The 13635-nt window shown below is 42.9% G+C and overlaps 1 protein-coding gene across 1 annotated transcript; it reads left to right on the forward strand.

The window, feature by feature from the left end:
• Positions 1-8339: 8339 nt before the first annotated feature.
• Positions 8340-11531, forward strand: LOC127200073 (ribonuclease SLFN12-like). Its single transcript, XM_051158139.1, has 2 exons — positions 8340-9414; positions 10527-11531. The coding sequence occupies exons 1-2, from the start codon at positions 8403-8405 to the stop codon at positions 11033-11035; spliced, it is 1521 nt and encodes a 506-aa protein (XP_051014096.1). The 5' UTR covers positions 8340-8402; the 3' UTR covers positions 11036-11531.
• Positions 11532-13635: the final 2104 nt, after the last annotated feature.

Raw genomic sequence — 13635 nt, forward strand, 5'->3', positions numbered from 1 at the left:
CTGACATACCCATAAATCTATGGGGAAGGGATCTCTTACAACAATGGGTACTCAGATTAATATTCCTGCAATTACAGAGATAAACGATGAAGAAGCTAGGGGTGAAATGGCGCATCTTCTGGGGAAGATATTAAAATGAATAATCAGGAGCAACCATAAGCTGTGTCCATTGTCCAAACTCAGACAGGCATTGAGTTTCCAAATTTATAAGAGGAGCCACTGCTGATGTACCAACAGCCTCGCCCCTAAAATGGATTTCAAACAGCCCCGTGTGGTAGGAGCAGTGGCCCTTAACAAAGGAAAAATTACAGGTGCTTCCTCATTTAGTACAAGAGCAACTGGAGGCTAAGCATATACAGGAGTCTACCAGCCCTTAGAAGTCCCCTGTGTTTGTGGTTAAAAAAAAAAAAAAAAAAGGAGGAAGAAGTCAGGCTGCTGGAGGATGAGAACAGATTTGAGAGCAAATAAGGTAGTCCAACCAATGGGTCGTTTACAGCCTGGAATTCCTTTACCTTCCCTGTTACCTGAGTCTTGGCCTATAATAGTAATTGATTTAAAAGATTGTGTTTTTATGCTACTTTTGCGTGAGAAGGATAGGGAAAGGTTTGCTTTCTCAGCACCTACACTGAACAGTAGTGGTCCAATGAAGAGATACCATTGGAAGGTGCTCCCACAGGGAATGTTGATTAGTCCCACTTTATGTAAAAAATTTCGTTCAAAGACCATTAGAAATATTTCCTAAGCAGTGTCCTACCATTTACCATTATATGGATGATATTCTGTTGGTTGATTCTGATTTGGAGACTTTAGGAAAAATGTTTAAAGAAGTACAAAGCATTTTCTTCCATGCTGGGGATTAAAAATTGCTGTAGAAAAGGTACAAAGAGGAGATTCAATTACCTATTTAGGCTACAAGATAACTGAACAAAAGATTAGACCCCAAAAGGTACAGATCCGTAGAGATCAATTGCAAACACTAAATGATTTTCAAAAAATAGTGGGAGACATTGACTGGTTAAGGTCTACAATTGTACTAGCTACCTATGAGTTAAGTAACTTATTTCAAATGTTACAAAGGGATTCCGATTTAAACAGTCCACGGTGTCTAACAGCTGAAGCAGAAAAGGAGTTAATTCTGGTAGAGCAAAAACTGCAAAAGGCTTATGTGGATAGAATTGATCCCAAACTTGGTTGCAATCTGGTTATTTTGCCTTCAAAACATTCTCCTACTGGGATCCTTATGCAAAGGGAAGATAGAATTATGGAATGGGTTTTTCTAGCCAATAAACAAAGTAAGAAGTTGAATATCGAAAAAATTTCTGAGTTGATTACAAAGGGAAGAATAAGATTGTGTCAACTATCAGGGATGGACCCAGTGGAAATTGTGGTGCCTCTTGCTTGTTCTGGAATCATGTCACTATGGGTAATTAATGAAGATTGTCAAAGGGCCAAAGGGAGAAATTAATAACAAATACCTGAAAAGCAAATGTATACAATTTATAAAGAAAACTAATTGGATCCTTCCAAGTATTGTAAAGAGGACACCAATACCAGGGCCACCCACCTTCTACACGGATGCTTATAAGATGGGTGTGGCTGGTTATAAGTCTGATAAAATGACTAAAGTGATCAAAGGCCCATTTACTTCTGTCCAAAAATCAGAATTATATGCAATCCTTATGATACTGTTAGATTTTCCGGACTCTCTTATATAATCACTGATTCTCAGTATGCAGAAAGAGTCATTCTGCATACAGAAACTGCTGAATTTACTCCTGATAACTCTGAATTGACCACATTGTTTATAGAACTGCAACAGGTCATCCAAAGTAGAAACTATCCCTTGTACATTACTCATATTCAATCCCATACAGGTTTACCAGTTCCAATGTCACAAGGAAATGAGTAAATCGACCAATTATTAATGTGCTCGAAGCCTCAAAATTTTATGAGAAACATCATGTTAATGGCGAGGGTTTGAAGAAAAGGTTCCCTATCACTTGGCAACAAGCCAGAGAAATAATTAATAGGTGTCCTACGTGTTCATTGTATAAGCAAGACCCTTTACCTGCTGGAGTTAACCCTAGGGGTAAAAAAAGGAATGAAATCTGGCAGATGGATGTGTTTCATTTTGCAGAATTTGGAAAACTAAAATATGGACACCATACTATCAATACCTATTCGGGATTTAGATGGGCAACTGCCCTAAGTTCTGAAAAGGCTGATTGTGTAATTACTCACTTATTGGAAATAATGGCAATTCTGGGAATACCTGCACAAATAAAAACTGATAAGGCTCCCGCATATGTGTCCCTTAAGATGAAGAAATTCTTTACATGTTATAATGTTAAACATATTACTGGTATACCACACAATCCAACAGGGCACGCAGTTGTTGAAAGAGCTAATCATACTTTAAAAGAGATGCTTATTAAACAACAAGGAAGGGTAAAGAACCCCTGGGACAGATTAAATGATGCTTTGTTGACTTTAAATTTTCTGAACGTTGGTGATGAAGGGACAACAGCAGCTGAGAGACATTGGGTTATAGAAAAACCAAGAAATTAGGACAACCAATTTACTATAAAGACTTAACGAGCATGGACTGGAATCCTGCAAGAGTTTTGATGTGGGGCCAAGGCTATGCCTATATTTCTACAGGGAGTGAAAAAAATATGGTTGCTGACAAAACTTATAGAGATTAGATATGAGCATGAAAAGACCTCTTAATATATAATACATGAATGTGTTCATATGGCAAGGTAATAATAAGGCTTACTTGGTCCTTGTAACATGACATTCTTTCTTACAGCTTGGATATTACCATTCAAACAGATATATAACATTGATGCCTTACACCTGCTCAAAAATAGGGCAGACATTTACCTTTAATAAAGTAATTATATTAATACAAAACAGCAAAAAGTAATTATGAGAGAATGACGCCCGCATTCCCAATAGGTAGAGTGGTGGTTTTTGGTGGGTTATCAATGTTAATTTTTCATAGGGGAATTAGTTATGTTAATAAAAATTTCATTTATGGATTTGTTTCTTCTATCCTTCTTTCTCATTTTTCTATCTTATCTAATGTTAGGGAAAAGGGGGCAAGAAGGGAAGATATAAGGTAAGGATAAAGGAGGATATAGATTTATAGAATAGAAAGATTATTGAAAAAAAAGATTATTGAATCTACTAGCCTCAAATAATTTATATTGGTATTTGTATATTTCACATTGGTATTGTAGATTGATGGAAATTTAAGATTTTTTTCCTTTTTCAACTTTTGCTTTATGTATTGTATATGGTATGTTAATGAAAATTTAAATTGTATATTGTATGTTGGTAGAAACTTAAGATCATTTTGTTTGACATTTGTTTAATGTATTATACATGTGCAACTTATTTGAAAAGGTGAAAAATAACTGCTATAACTTGTTCAGGATGGTCGGAGACAGAAATTGGTAGTTGACCACTTATAAATCTTACTAGATACTAAATTACTTAATTATAGAATAAGCTTTATTTAGTTTTTTGTATATGTTTTCAAAGGAATAGATAGATGATAGATAGAATAGATAGATAGATGGTCTTCAAACACTTCAGAGATCCACAGAAAATGGCATTTAATAATAAAGGGCTTTTATGGCAGAGAGACACATCCGTTCCTGGCAGCACCTCCAGTCTAATTATATGGGCATCAAGAAACGATAGTGGCAGATAGCCACTGGTCTGAGGAACTTTGCTTATCTCTACTGCTGATGACAGACTGACCGTCCACTATGATCAAGCCTGATAGTGTGAAACTGGCTGCCCAGCTTGGCAGAGATTAGGCAGGCCAGTCCTTCAGGACTCATGCTTCTGAGCAGTCTGTCAGATGCCTTGGGCCGGCTGGCTGAAGACTGGATGCCCCGACAATGGAGAGAAACTTGTGTCCTGTCCTGTCAATACTTTTGGAAATTGCTTGCCTGCACTTCCTTCATATTAGATAGTTTTTCCTTCTGGGGTCTCTGATGGGGTTGAAGACTAGATAGCCACAGTATTAATATAAGCTTAGTTTAAAAAAATTTTAGACATTAGGATAAGAATCAGTAGCATAGGATAGTGGAATAATTTCTTAAAAATTGTTAACTACAAATGGACTGGTCCTTGCAAATGTTGACTTAATGGATAATTCTTGTTTTGTTGTATATAGCTTATTTATTAAATAGAAAGGGGGGAGATGTTATTGTTATGATCCCAAGTGTGGGATGGGAACGGTCTTGTGAGGACAGGTGAGGTTAATCCACCAGAAGACAAACCACCTCATGTGGGAGCTTGATTGTTGCCAGCTGAAAAGATCCGTGAACAGACTCTGGGAGGATTTATATAAATGAGCCCAAAACTGGAGGCGGGGCCTGGGGAGACTTGGGATAGTTTTGGCTGTTCATCGCTCCACTTCGAGACGCTCCAAGTGAGAACCGCTTGAGGAAAGGCTTCAGGGCTCCGGCTCCTGCTGAGGTTCCAGGTTCTGGTCACTCCAGGTTCCAGCAGAAGAAATCCTGCTGATTGCACCAGGAGAATCATTCTTGGAACCAATATCCTTACGGTTTTGTTATTGTGTTCGTTAATCCTTTTCTCCTATCGTTTAGGTTAGTCATGTTATAAGTGATGTGTGCTTGGTTAATAAGTTCGTAATAAAATATATTGGTTAAGAAAACTGAGCCTACAGTAAAGAACCAGATCTCTCAGTCTCTGTCTGTGTCTCTCTGTCTCTTTGCCTTTCTCTCTCTGTAACTCTCTGTCTCTCTCCATCTCTGCCTCGGTGTGTTTTTGGAGAACATCAGACTTCACATTTAACTTATTAAATCATCTACTTCTAAGCTCCATCCCTACCCTGAGCAGAAAGACTTGACATATTCCTTACAAGTTTTTATTTGGAAATGATGAAGCTGAGAAATGGGGAAATGACATATTTACAAAGCAGTTTGAATCAAGACTGGCAAATGTAGACATTAAACTAAACGGTGTGTGGAGACAAAGATACAAATTATGAGAGAGAGAGAGAGAGAGAGAGAAAAAGAGAGAGAGAGAGAGAGAGAAAGCTGGAAATTCTAGGGGTAGAATGTAGGCTTAGCATGACAAAGTCACACACGTGAGGAAAGGGGATGATAGGGTGACGAATAAGAGACTAAGAAGGTGGCGGAAAGGAATTATCACAAGTCTCCCATTTATGAACTGTAGGTTGGCATGCATACTATGATGGTAGAAAGAAGTTAATTAGGAGACTAGTGTGAGGGCAGAGATAAGGACACTATACAATGCTATACATGGATGAAAATTCCAGAAGCATTCCTTTATTTTGAGCACTACCTAAAAAGACTTAACCTAAGAATATGTTAGTGTTCATCCAAACAAACCCCACCCCCACCCCTGCCCATTGCTCTGCAAGGGATTTACTTTTTCTTCTGACACAGTGTCTTCAGTCTCAAGCCAGAGCTCATGAGCTTCAAACTGACGGTAAAATGGTGAATATTGCCCAGCAGGAAATCACCTTTGCTTCTTGAGGTAGGAAGGGTGGAGACGGGGGAGAGATGAGAGAGTTCTGCTTTCCTTTCCTAGGAAACAGAAACTTAAAAGGGTGGGGAACTTGAAAGGAAGCCAACTTCAGCCTTACGCCCCAGACTGGAGCTTTAGACCCTAATTCTTCAGTCACTGTCTGACTCTGACTCTTGTGGGGGGTTTTGTTTTGTTTTGTTTTGTTTCCTTGAGACAGGGCTTCTCTGTGTAGCAGACCTGGCTGTCCTAGACTCGCTTTATAGACCAGGCTAGCCTTGAACACTGTCAGAGCCTCTCCTCTTCCAACGCCCCAACATTGTGCAATTTTTTTTTTTAATTCCCCAGGCAAATTGCTCACTCAAGTTCTTTTAAAGGCGGGAAACAAATTCACATGACTAGTTCATCATGTACGAGTTGGTGAATGTGTGCACCTTTGCCACAGGGCATGCCTGGACTATCCCCAGGCAGCCGCCTACGTGTAGCCTGACAGTGAGGGTCTAGGCTGCACTTCTACCAAGCGGCACTTGAGTCAGGAGTAAGCTTTGGGTGGAGCTCCCCAGAGAATTGATGCCACAGAGACCCCAGTAAGCTGGGCACTCCAGCCCCTGTGCATTCAAACCTATAGTCTGGCTATGAGCACTGGAACTGAGAGATGATGGTAAAGGATGCCGTCTGCGTTTAGGACAACGTCGGAAGAAACTCAATATTTGTAAAATATGTAGGTACTAAAACATGCCCCCACCCTACCAAAGGGGGAGAAAAAAAAAAAACCCAAGCAAACAAACTGAAAACAAAAAGAGACAAACAAAGAAGCCTGTGTTGTCTTGAGATTGGGCACAGAGCTAGAGAGGCATGCCTTGCCGTAATTAGTATAAAAACAGATGCAAAGAAACCAAAGTTCCCGGCAGGAAGCTTGCAAGCCCTCGGGGCCACTGGAGCGAGCCTCTTTCTTGCAGGTGCTAAGCAGCGTGTCCCCTCTGCCTGCACTGGTGCTGCAGCAGCCCTTCGCAAACTCCTTTCTTCTTCCCAGGACACCCCCCAGCTCTCCTCTGCACCCCTCAACCTCCCTCCCAGCACATGCTCTTTGAGGCACAGGCTGCTTTGGGAAGGCTGGGAAAGATGGCAAGGCTGGCTCTCCTTCAAAGATACAAGCACTTCATTTCTTTTTCTTTTTCTTTCTTTTCTTTTTTTTTTTTTTTTTTTTTTTTTTTTTTTTTAAAATTGAATTCAAATGTTTTCATACAGGTGTTTACTATACGATGAACACATTTCCCTGAACCTCCACCAGCCTCCCTCCGTCTGTGTCCTGCATTTTCCATGTCGTGTAGTTTCACTTTCCTTTGCCCCCACCCCCCTCTTTTTTCCCCTTGTCGTCGTCATTTGAGTAATAATTGCACAAAGCACTTAAATTCCTCATTGTACTTCCTGGAGTAACAAAATGCTCAAAGTCCCAGAGTCACGCATGACTCATTGAGCTCCAAAAGCATAGATAGGACCTATTTCCCCTACTTCCTGTTAGCCAACATTCGCACAGTGGCTATATATATTGGCTCGTCAACGCCAGTTGCTTCCTCACATGTCCTGCCTCGCTGGATAAGAGAAAGGACAGAGAAACGACTGGAAGCCTCCTGGTGCTCTGAGGTTTGGGGAACTCAGCTTCTGGGACACCGGGTAAGTGAGTCAGGTCCACTGTGGCATTCTCAATCCCACTGCCTCTCTCTTTCTGTCCCCACCCAGTGTCAGGTCCTGTCCACTTACTGGCTCTGGGGGGCGGGGGGTAGCAGTTGCCAGCACAACCCATCCCTCTCAAGTAAACCCTGGCTGTTTTCCTTCTAAAAACCCTGGTGTCTTCCTAGCCCCTTCTCTCAAAGCACAAGTTGCTGAGGACTTGGGGATCACGGAAGCTTGGGGTGAAAGAAAAATGCCTTCCTCTTTTTGAGACGGAGGGAGGGCTTGAAGTTGCTGGGGGAGAGCCTGTCATGCTTGGTCTGAGGCTGGCTACTGAGGCAGAAGAGGGAGGTCATGGGGGAGGTGTGTATGGCAGGCTTCTGCAATCTCCAGAGTCCTTGCGGGTTCCCTAGGCTCTTAGAGACCTGACCTGGCTCCCTGAAGGGCGGGGCTGCACTCTAGAGCCAAAAAAGAAGCTTCCAGGGAAGTTTGTAATCCAGAAGAGGAGAACTCTGCTTTCCCAAGGGAAACGCAAAATGCCAGCCCAGGAAAGACAGTGATCTAGATTTGGGTGGCTTGGTTTGGCTTTTGTTCTCCAGTGTAGACAGATGAGATCCATCTATTCCTGTCGCCTCTGTCTGTGTTCTCTTACCCACCTGCATTTGAGGTGGAGCAAAGCTGTCTCAACATCATCCTCTTTCCCTCCAAAGACACCTGACAAGATAGCACGAACTCCCAGCTCTCCTTACGTGAGATTTTACCCCAGAATAAAGACTACAGTTTGAAAAGGAACTACCTGGTAAGTTAGACCTAAAGCCAATTTATTTATTCTTTGTATTGTTATTTTATTACTGTGGATTTGTTGTCTGAATATATGTATCTACACCATGTTTGTGCCTGGTGCCTACAGAGGTAGGAGAGGATGACAGATCACCTGGAACTAGAGTTCCAGTGGCTGCGACAACACATTTGAAATTTGCTTAGTGCACAAGTTATTGTAGTCAGTTCAAAATTGTCCCCGACAGTCCCTAAACAAACCTGGAGTCTGACAGTCACACTCACGCACTCACTGTAGCACAGATAGTTGAGCTGGGGCTGGGAAAGCAGAGCTGGCTCGCACTGCTCAGGCCCTTCTGTAATGGCTCTGTGTGTCTCACAGGGAAGGATTGCCTCTGGGAAACAGAGGGCCTGCTGGGAAAATGAGCACCAGTGTCGATCAGGAGACGGACTACACTGAACTGGTTCTATCTGTGGGAGAAATCACCCTTGGAGAGAAGACTAGGAACTCAATGAAAAATTATGGTCTGAAAAGAAGAGAGGTCAAAAATATCTCACAGGCTGTGTGTGCTCTGCTAAATTCTGGAGGGGGCGTGGTCAAGGCTCACATTAAAAATCCAACCTACAGCTTTACCAGAGATGGGATAGGTCGAGACTTGGAAGATTCTTTACTTGGAATCCTGCCACTTACTCATAAATACCTAGACTTCATGCAGAACAAAGACTGCTTTTTAATTTTTGTGGAGCAAAGGAAGCCGAATCACTTAGGTCAGCAAATCGCCACCTTGAAAACCAACTTCTACATGAGAAATTTTTCATCCTCACTTGAAATGAAAGCACCTGCTGCCGTGCAGATGCTCAAAGCCATGAAGTATTCTGCAGAGACTTCAGAGTCCAGACAAAGTTCGTCTGAAGACGCCATCTGTAATGAATTACTAAATGAATGCAGTGTCTTATTTAACAGTGCGCGGCTGTCCTTCAAGGACACATTCTGTTTCACAAAATCCAAATATGCTGAAGTTAAATTGTCCCCTAAAGAAAAGATTTTAGAGGTTCTTCCTAAAACTGTTTCTGCTTTCGCAAACACAGACGGGGGATATTTGTTCATTGGTTTGGATGGGAAAAAGCAGCAAGTCATTGGTTTTGAGGCAGAGGAGGGCGATCTTGTGCATCTAGAGAGTGAAATAGCAAAGTGCATCCGACAGCTGCCTGTCACTCACTTCTGTGAGGAGAAGGGGACCGTAAAGTACTCGTGCAAATTCATCGAAGCGCACAAGTCCGGGGCTGTGTGTTCATACGTCTGTGCGCTCAGAGTGGAGAGGTTCTGCTGCGCAGTGTTCGCTGCGGAGCCTGAGTCCTGGCGTGTGGAAGACAGCTGCGTGAGGAGCTTTACCACGGAGGAATGGGTCAAGCTCCAGATGGAGCCCACAGCAGGTTCAAGAACGGAGATTTACATTTGGCTAAGGGGGTTGGAGGGGCACTCTCTGGGGCTTGGGCAACAGGTAGTACTATCTCTGCTAAATACAATCCATAGTTCTTCTCTTTACCCGCCTAGAAGATTCTCTATGCAAAGTGTATTAGCTGCTAACAGTAACTCTATGAGCTATTTCCTTCACAGTGGCCAAGTCTGACCCAATGTGTTTCTCCTCCTCCTCCTCCTCCTCCTCCTCCTCCTCCTCCTTCTGTGTTTTTGAGACAGGGTTTCTCTGTGTAGCTTTGGCTGTCCTGAACTCACTTTGTAGACCAGGCAGGCCTCAACCTCACAGTGATCCGCCTGCCTCTGCCTCCCCACAGCTGCTTCTTTAGTGGCCCAGACTGAAGCAGAAACAGGAACAACCCAGGCTTCATAGTCCCCGTCAAGGGTCTTCTCCCCTCCCAGAGAAGGTTAAGCTGTGATCCCTGCTGAGTCTTTTGTGAGTGTAGAGAGTCAGTATCATCAAAGTCTTATTTGGTGATTGGTATTTGACCCCAGAATCTAATCTTAGAATCTAACCCCATTTTATATTAGGAAGACACAGTTCAACACTAAGACTTTTTTTTTTTTCCCCCGAGACAGGGTTTCTCTGTGCAGCCCTGGCTGTCCTGGACTCACTTTGTAGACCAGGCTGGCCTCCAGATCACAGCAATCCGCCTGCCTCTGCCTCCCAAGTGCTGGGATTAAAGGTGTGCGCCACCACACCCAGCTCACCTTTTGATGCTTCCTGATGCCTGACTTTTCTGTCTTCACATTAGCCTGTCCTTTGCTCCCCTGACTCTTGTCCTTCACGGAGTCCCCCAGGGCAAGCCTCTGATGCACCACATTATGGGAAAGGCAGGACTGTGAGTGATCAGCTGCTTCCATGGCTCCTTCTTGGGCAGTGTGGTTTCTAGGCCCCCCCTTGCACCTGCCGCCTGCCAGTTGCTGCATTAGTGTTTGGTGTCTCGTCTGCTCACCTTCGGGGTTGGGATGCCCTGTGCGGACTTTACACGCTGCTCGGGGATGGCTCACACAGGTCATCCCAAGCATTTTTAAATGTATAACCTGTTCTGTTCATTTTCTTTTCTAGTGGTATCTGGAATGGAGATATCCTCTCTAGGAGCCCTCTGCACAGAACCGTTCTCACAAAATGAAAAGTGTGAGCGATTACTCCTGACAGAGTTGGGCTCACTTCCGGAAAGAAGGCTGGTCATCTCTAAGAGTTGGCCTCGGCATCTGGGCTTGCAGGAGAAGCCGGAAGTCATCTGGGATGTTCTTCATATTTCCCCGGACGGTCTCCTGACCTTGCACATCTTTGTCCAGGGAGATGAGCAGCTGGAAGACGACAGCACAGCTCTGGAGGAATTAGGTGCTAAGTTAAAGAGCTATTGTAAAGAGACTGCGCTAACATTAAGGCAGACGCTGGTAAATCTTGGTGGTTACACTGGGAAAATAGGTATTGTGATAAAGATAACATACTTGGGTCGTAAGGCAGTGCCCCTATATGATTCAAGCTCGGAAATACATTACCCTACAAACTATTATCTGACAAGCGATACAATAACGGACTTAAAGAAGCTCTTGCTGAAGTTCAGTTAGATACTCGACATTTCAAGGCATGGCGTAAATCACGGTCAAGACTGGCTTGACATGGAAAATGGACTATGACTCAATGATATTTCACATTATGTAGGTGATGATGTTCTCCTATTCTCTAAAATATGGACTATGTGCGATTCTAATATTATACGGAAAATGTGTCTTTGAAAAACATCACAGGAATAGAATCCAAATTCTGGGAAAGGAAATGGCCATTTGAGGTGGCAGTGACATAACATAGGTTTAAAAATGTGTCCCTGGCCAGACGTGGTGGCACACGCCTTTAATGCCAGCACTTGGGAGGCAGAGGCAGGCAGATCGCTGTGAGTTCGAGGCCAGCCTGGTCTACAAAGGGAGTCTAGGACAGGCAAGGCTATACAGAGAGACCCTGTCTCAGGAAAAAAAATGTGTTCCTGAACTGGGCATGTGGCCTATGCTGTTAATTCCAGTGCTTGAAGGGAGACAGGCCCTCCTGGTCTGTGTAAAGGGTTCTAGGAAACCCTGTCTCAAATTAATTATTAATCAGTTAGTGTCCCTATCTGCACTGTCTCTCCTTCTTGCTGATAAAAATGCATGTTTTCTTAATGGGTGGAATATACTCTTTCTATAAAAGTTAGTAAAGAAAATGATGAAGTAGGCTGTACGATAAGGCAACGTGTTTGTTATGGTGTTGCTGCTCAGCCTTGTGCATTACTGCTGTTAAATCTGTGATTTGTATGTGACAACCCGAGGAAAGACTTTCCACATGTCCAAACTCACAGAGGCAAGGCTCAGAGTATGCAGAACTCTGCTTACAGCGGCATATATTAAATATAGGCCTTTTCCAAAAAGGCCAGAGATACATCCACACGGAAAAGGGATACAACTGTTTCCTGTGAGGAGAGTTCCTTCTGTCTTAAAGGAAACGTTGTATCTCTTGGGTGTAAGACTGCAAAAGACAGTCCACCCGTCTCAGGAATTAGGCCGGGCAAGCAGTCTCTATTGGGCTGTAGCATGGCCTGGATTTTCTGTTCGTCAGATTGTTTCCTGCAGAGTATTGATAGTACGAATTTAAGATGTCGATATTGTTTATTTACGGTTTCGTGTTCTGTATTTTTTTTGCATTTGTATCAACGAGTTCTTTGTGCTGTAAAGTTAACATCTGTAAAGTTATTTACAGCATTGAGTTCACATGCGAGTACTATGTATTGACTTGAAATGTTGGTATTTCCTTCATAAAGAAAGCAGTGTCCTCATTGTATTTGTGAAGGATAGAATTTCTCAACACTTGGCCCCTAGGGGTGATTATATATGCAGTGGTAACCTGTGTGGCTTTGGGTGATGCTCATCAAAAGACTGGTTGCCCTTCACGAGAATTCCATTGCCTGGGGCTATGAGCTGGATGCTCACAGATCCTTAGCCATGTTTTCAGTTTTGATCTTTTTTTTTTTTTTTTAAATCAACACAACTTATTATTAAAATCTACTTCACTTCCATCTACTTTGTTCTCAGATCTGTGTCTCTATGAATACAATTCATCTGTTTGTATCTTTCTTTAATGAAGCTTCATGGTTATATCTGGCTAGCTTTATTTACCAAAATCTGGATGCTAACAAAATATTCTGTCATTTTATTGTGTTTCTAAAATAAACGATCTTTAAAAAAAAAAACTTTTATTGAATGTCTCTGATTTACATGTCATGCACCAAAATCCCTCTCCTCCCCCCAGTAAAATAGAACAAACAGACAAACAAAAAAATCTTGTCACTGAAGCTGTAGTGTATCACCCGGTATAGCCTTTTGTCCACATATGTTGACTTTCAAATGTTCATTGCTAGAGTCATGGGTCTGGTTGGAGGCCTACACTATCTTTACCTCATCCTCACTGGGACTGCTGTCAGATATCCCGTTGTTGCTGTGTGTCAGGGAGATTCTTAATCTTTAAATCTGCAGATCTGGCCCCTTCATGTGTTCCAGCAGGTCATACATAGAGTAGATGTTGGGGTGAGGTTCACTCAGAGCTCTGGACCAGGGCCTGCTCCCTTGTCCTCAGGGCAGGGCCTGCTCTCCCTCTCCCATCTCATCATGGCAGGGCCAGCTCACCAGCTTCTGTGTCCTCAGGGCAGGGCAATAAATGATCTTTTTAAAACATCAGCAAGTGTCTTTTTTAAAAAATATCTTATTGATTTTCCAAAATAATGTCTCCCTGCTTTTGGGTTTTCCATGATTTGACTATTTGGGGTTGTAGCATTCAGATTTGGGGCTCTCACCTTGGAAGACCTAGAAAGTAAGAGGACATGTTACCATGGCAGCATGAAACACAGCTCTCGAGACACCCTGTCAAAGTTACTGCCCTAGAGGACACCCTACCATTATGTCACCACAAAGCAGCCACTGGGGCTGAGGTGCATTAGAGACATTTGGAGATGGAAGCGAGGTCAGGGGTGGAGTTGTAAGACTAGGTAGGGGTCCATAGCAGATGGCCTTGAAGGTGGATGGACTCTCAAGGCTGTGGGACCAGGTGAGAGGGCCATTGGCAGAGAGCTTCCTAAAAGCAGCTGCCTGTTTAATGGCTCCCTCTCTGGTGACAGGATAGGAACTGAATTAATCTAGGAAAGTAG

Source organism: Acomys russatus, chromosome 16, assembly GCF_903995435.1.
Source record: "Acomys russatus chromosome 16, mAcoRus1.1, whole genome shotgun sequence".
Taxonomy (NCBI): Eukaryota; Metazoa; Chordata; class Mammalia; order Rodentia; family Muridae; genus Acomys; species Acomys russatus.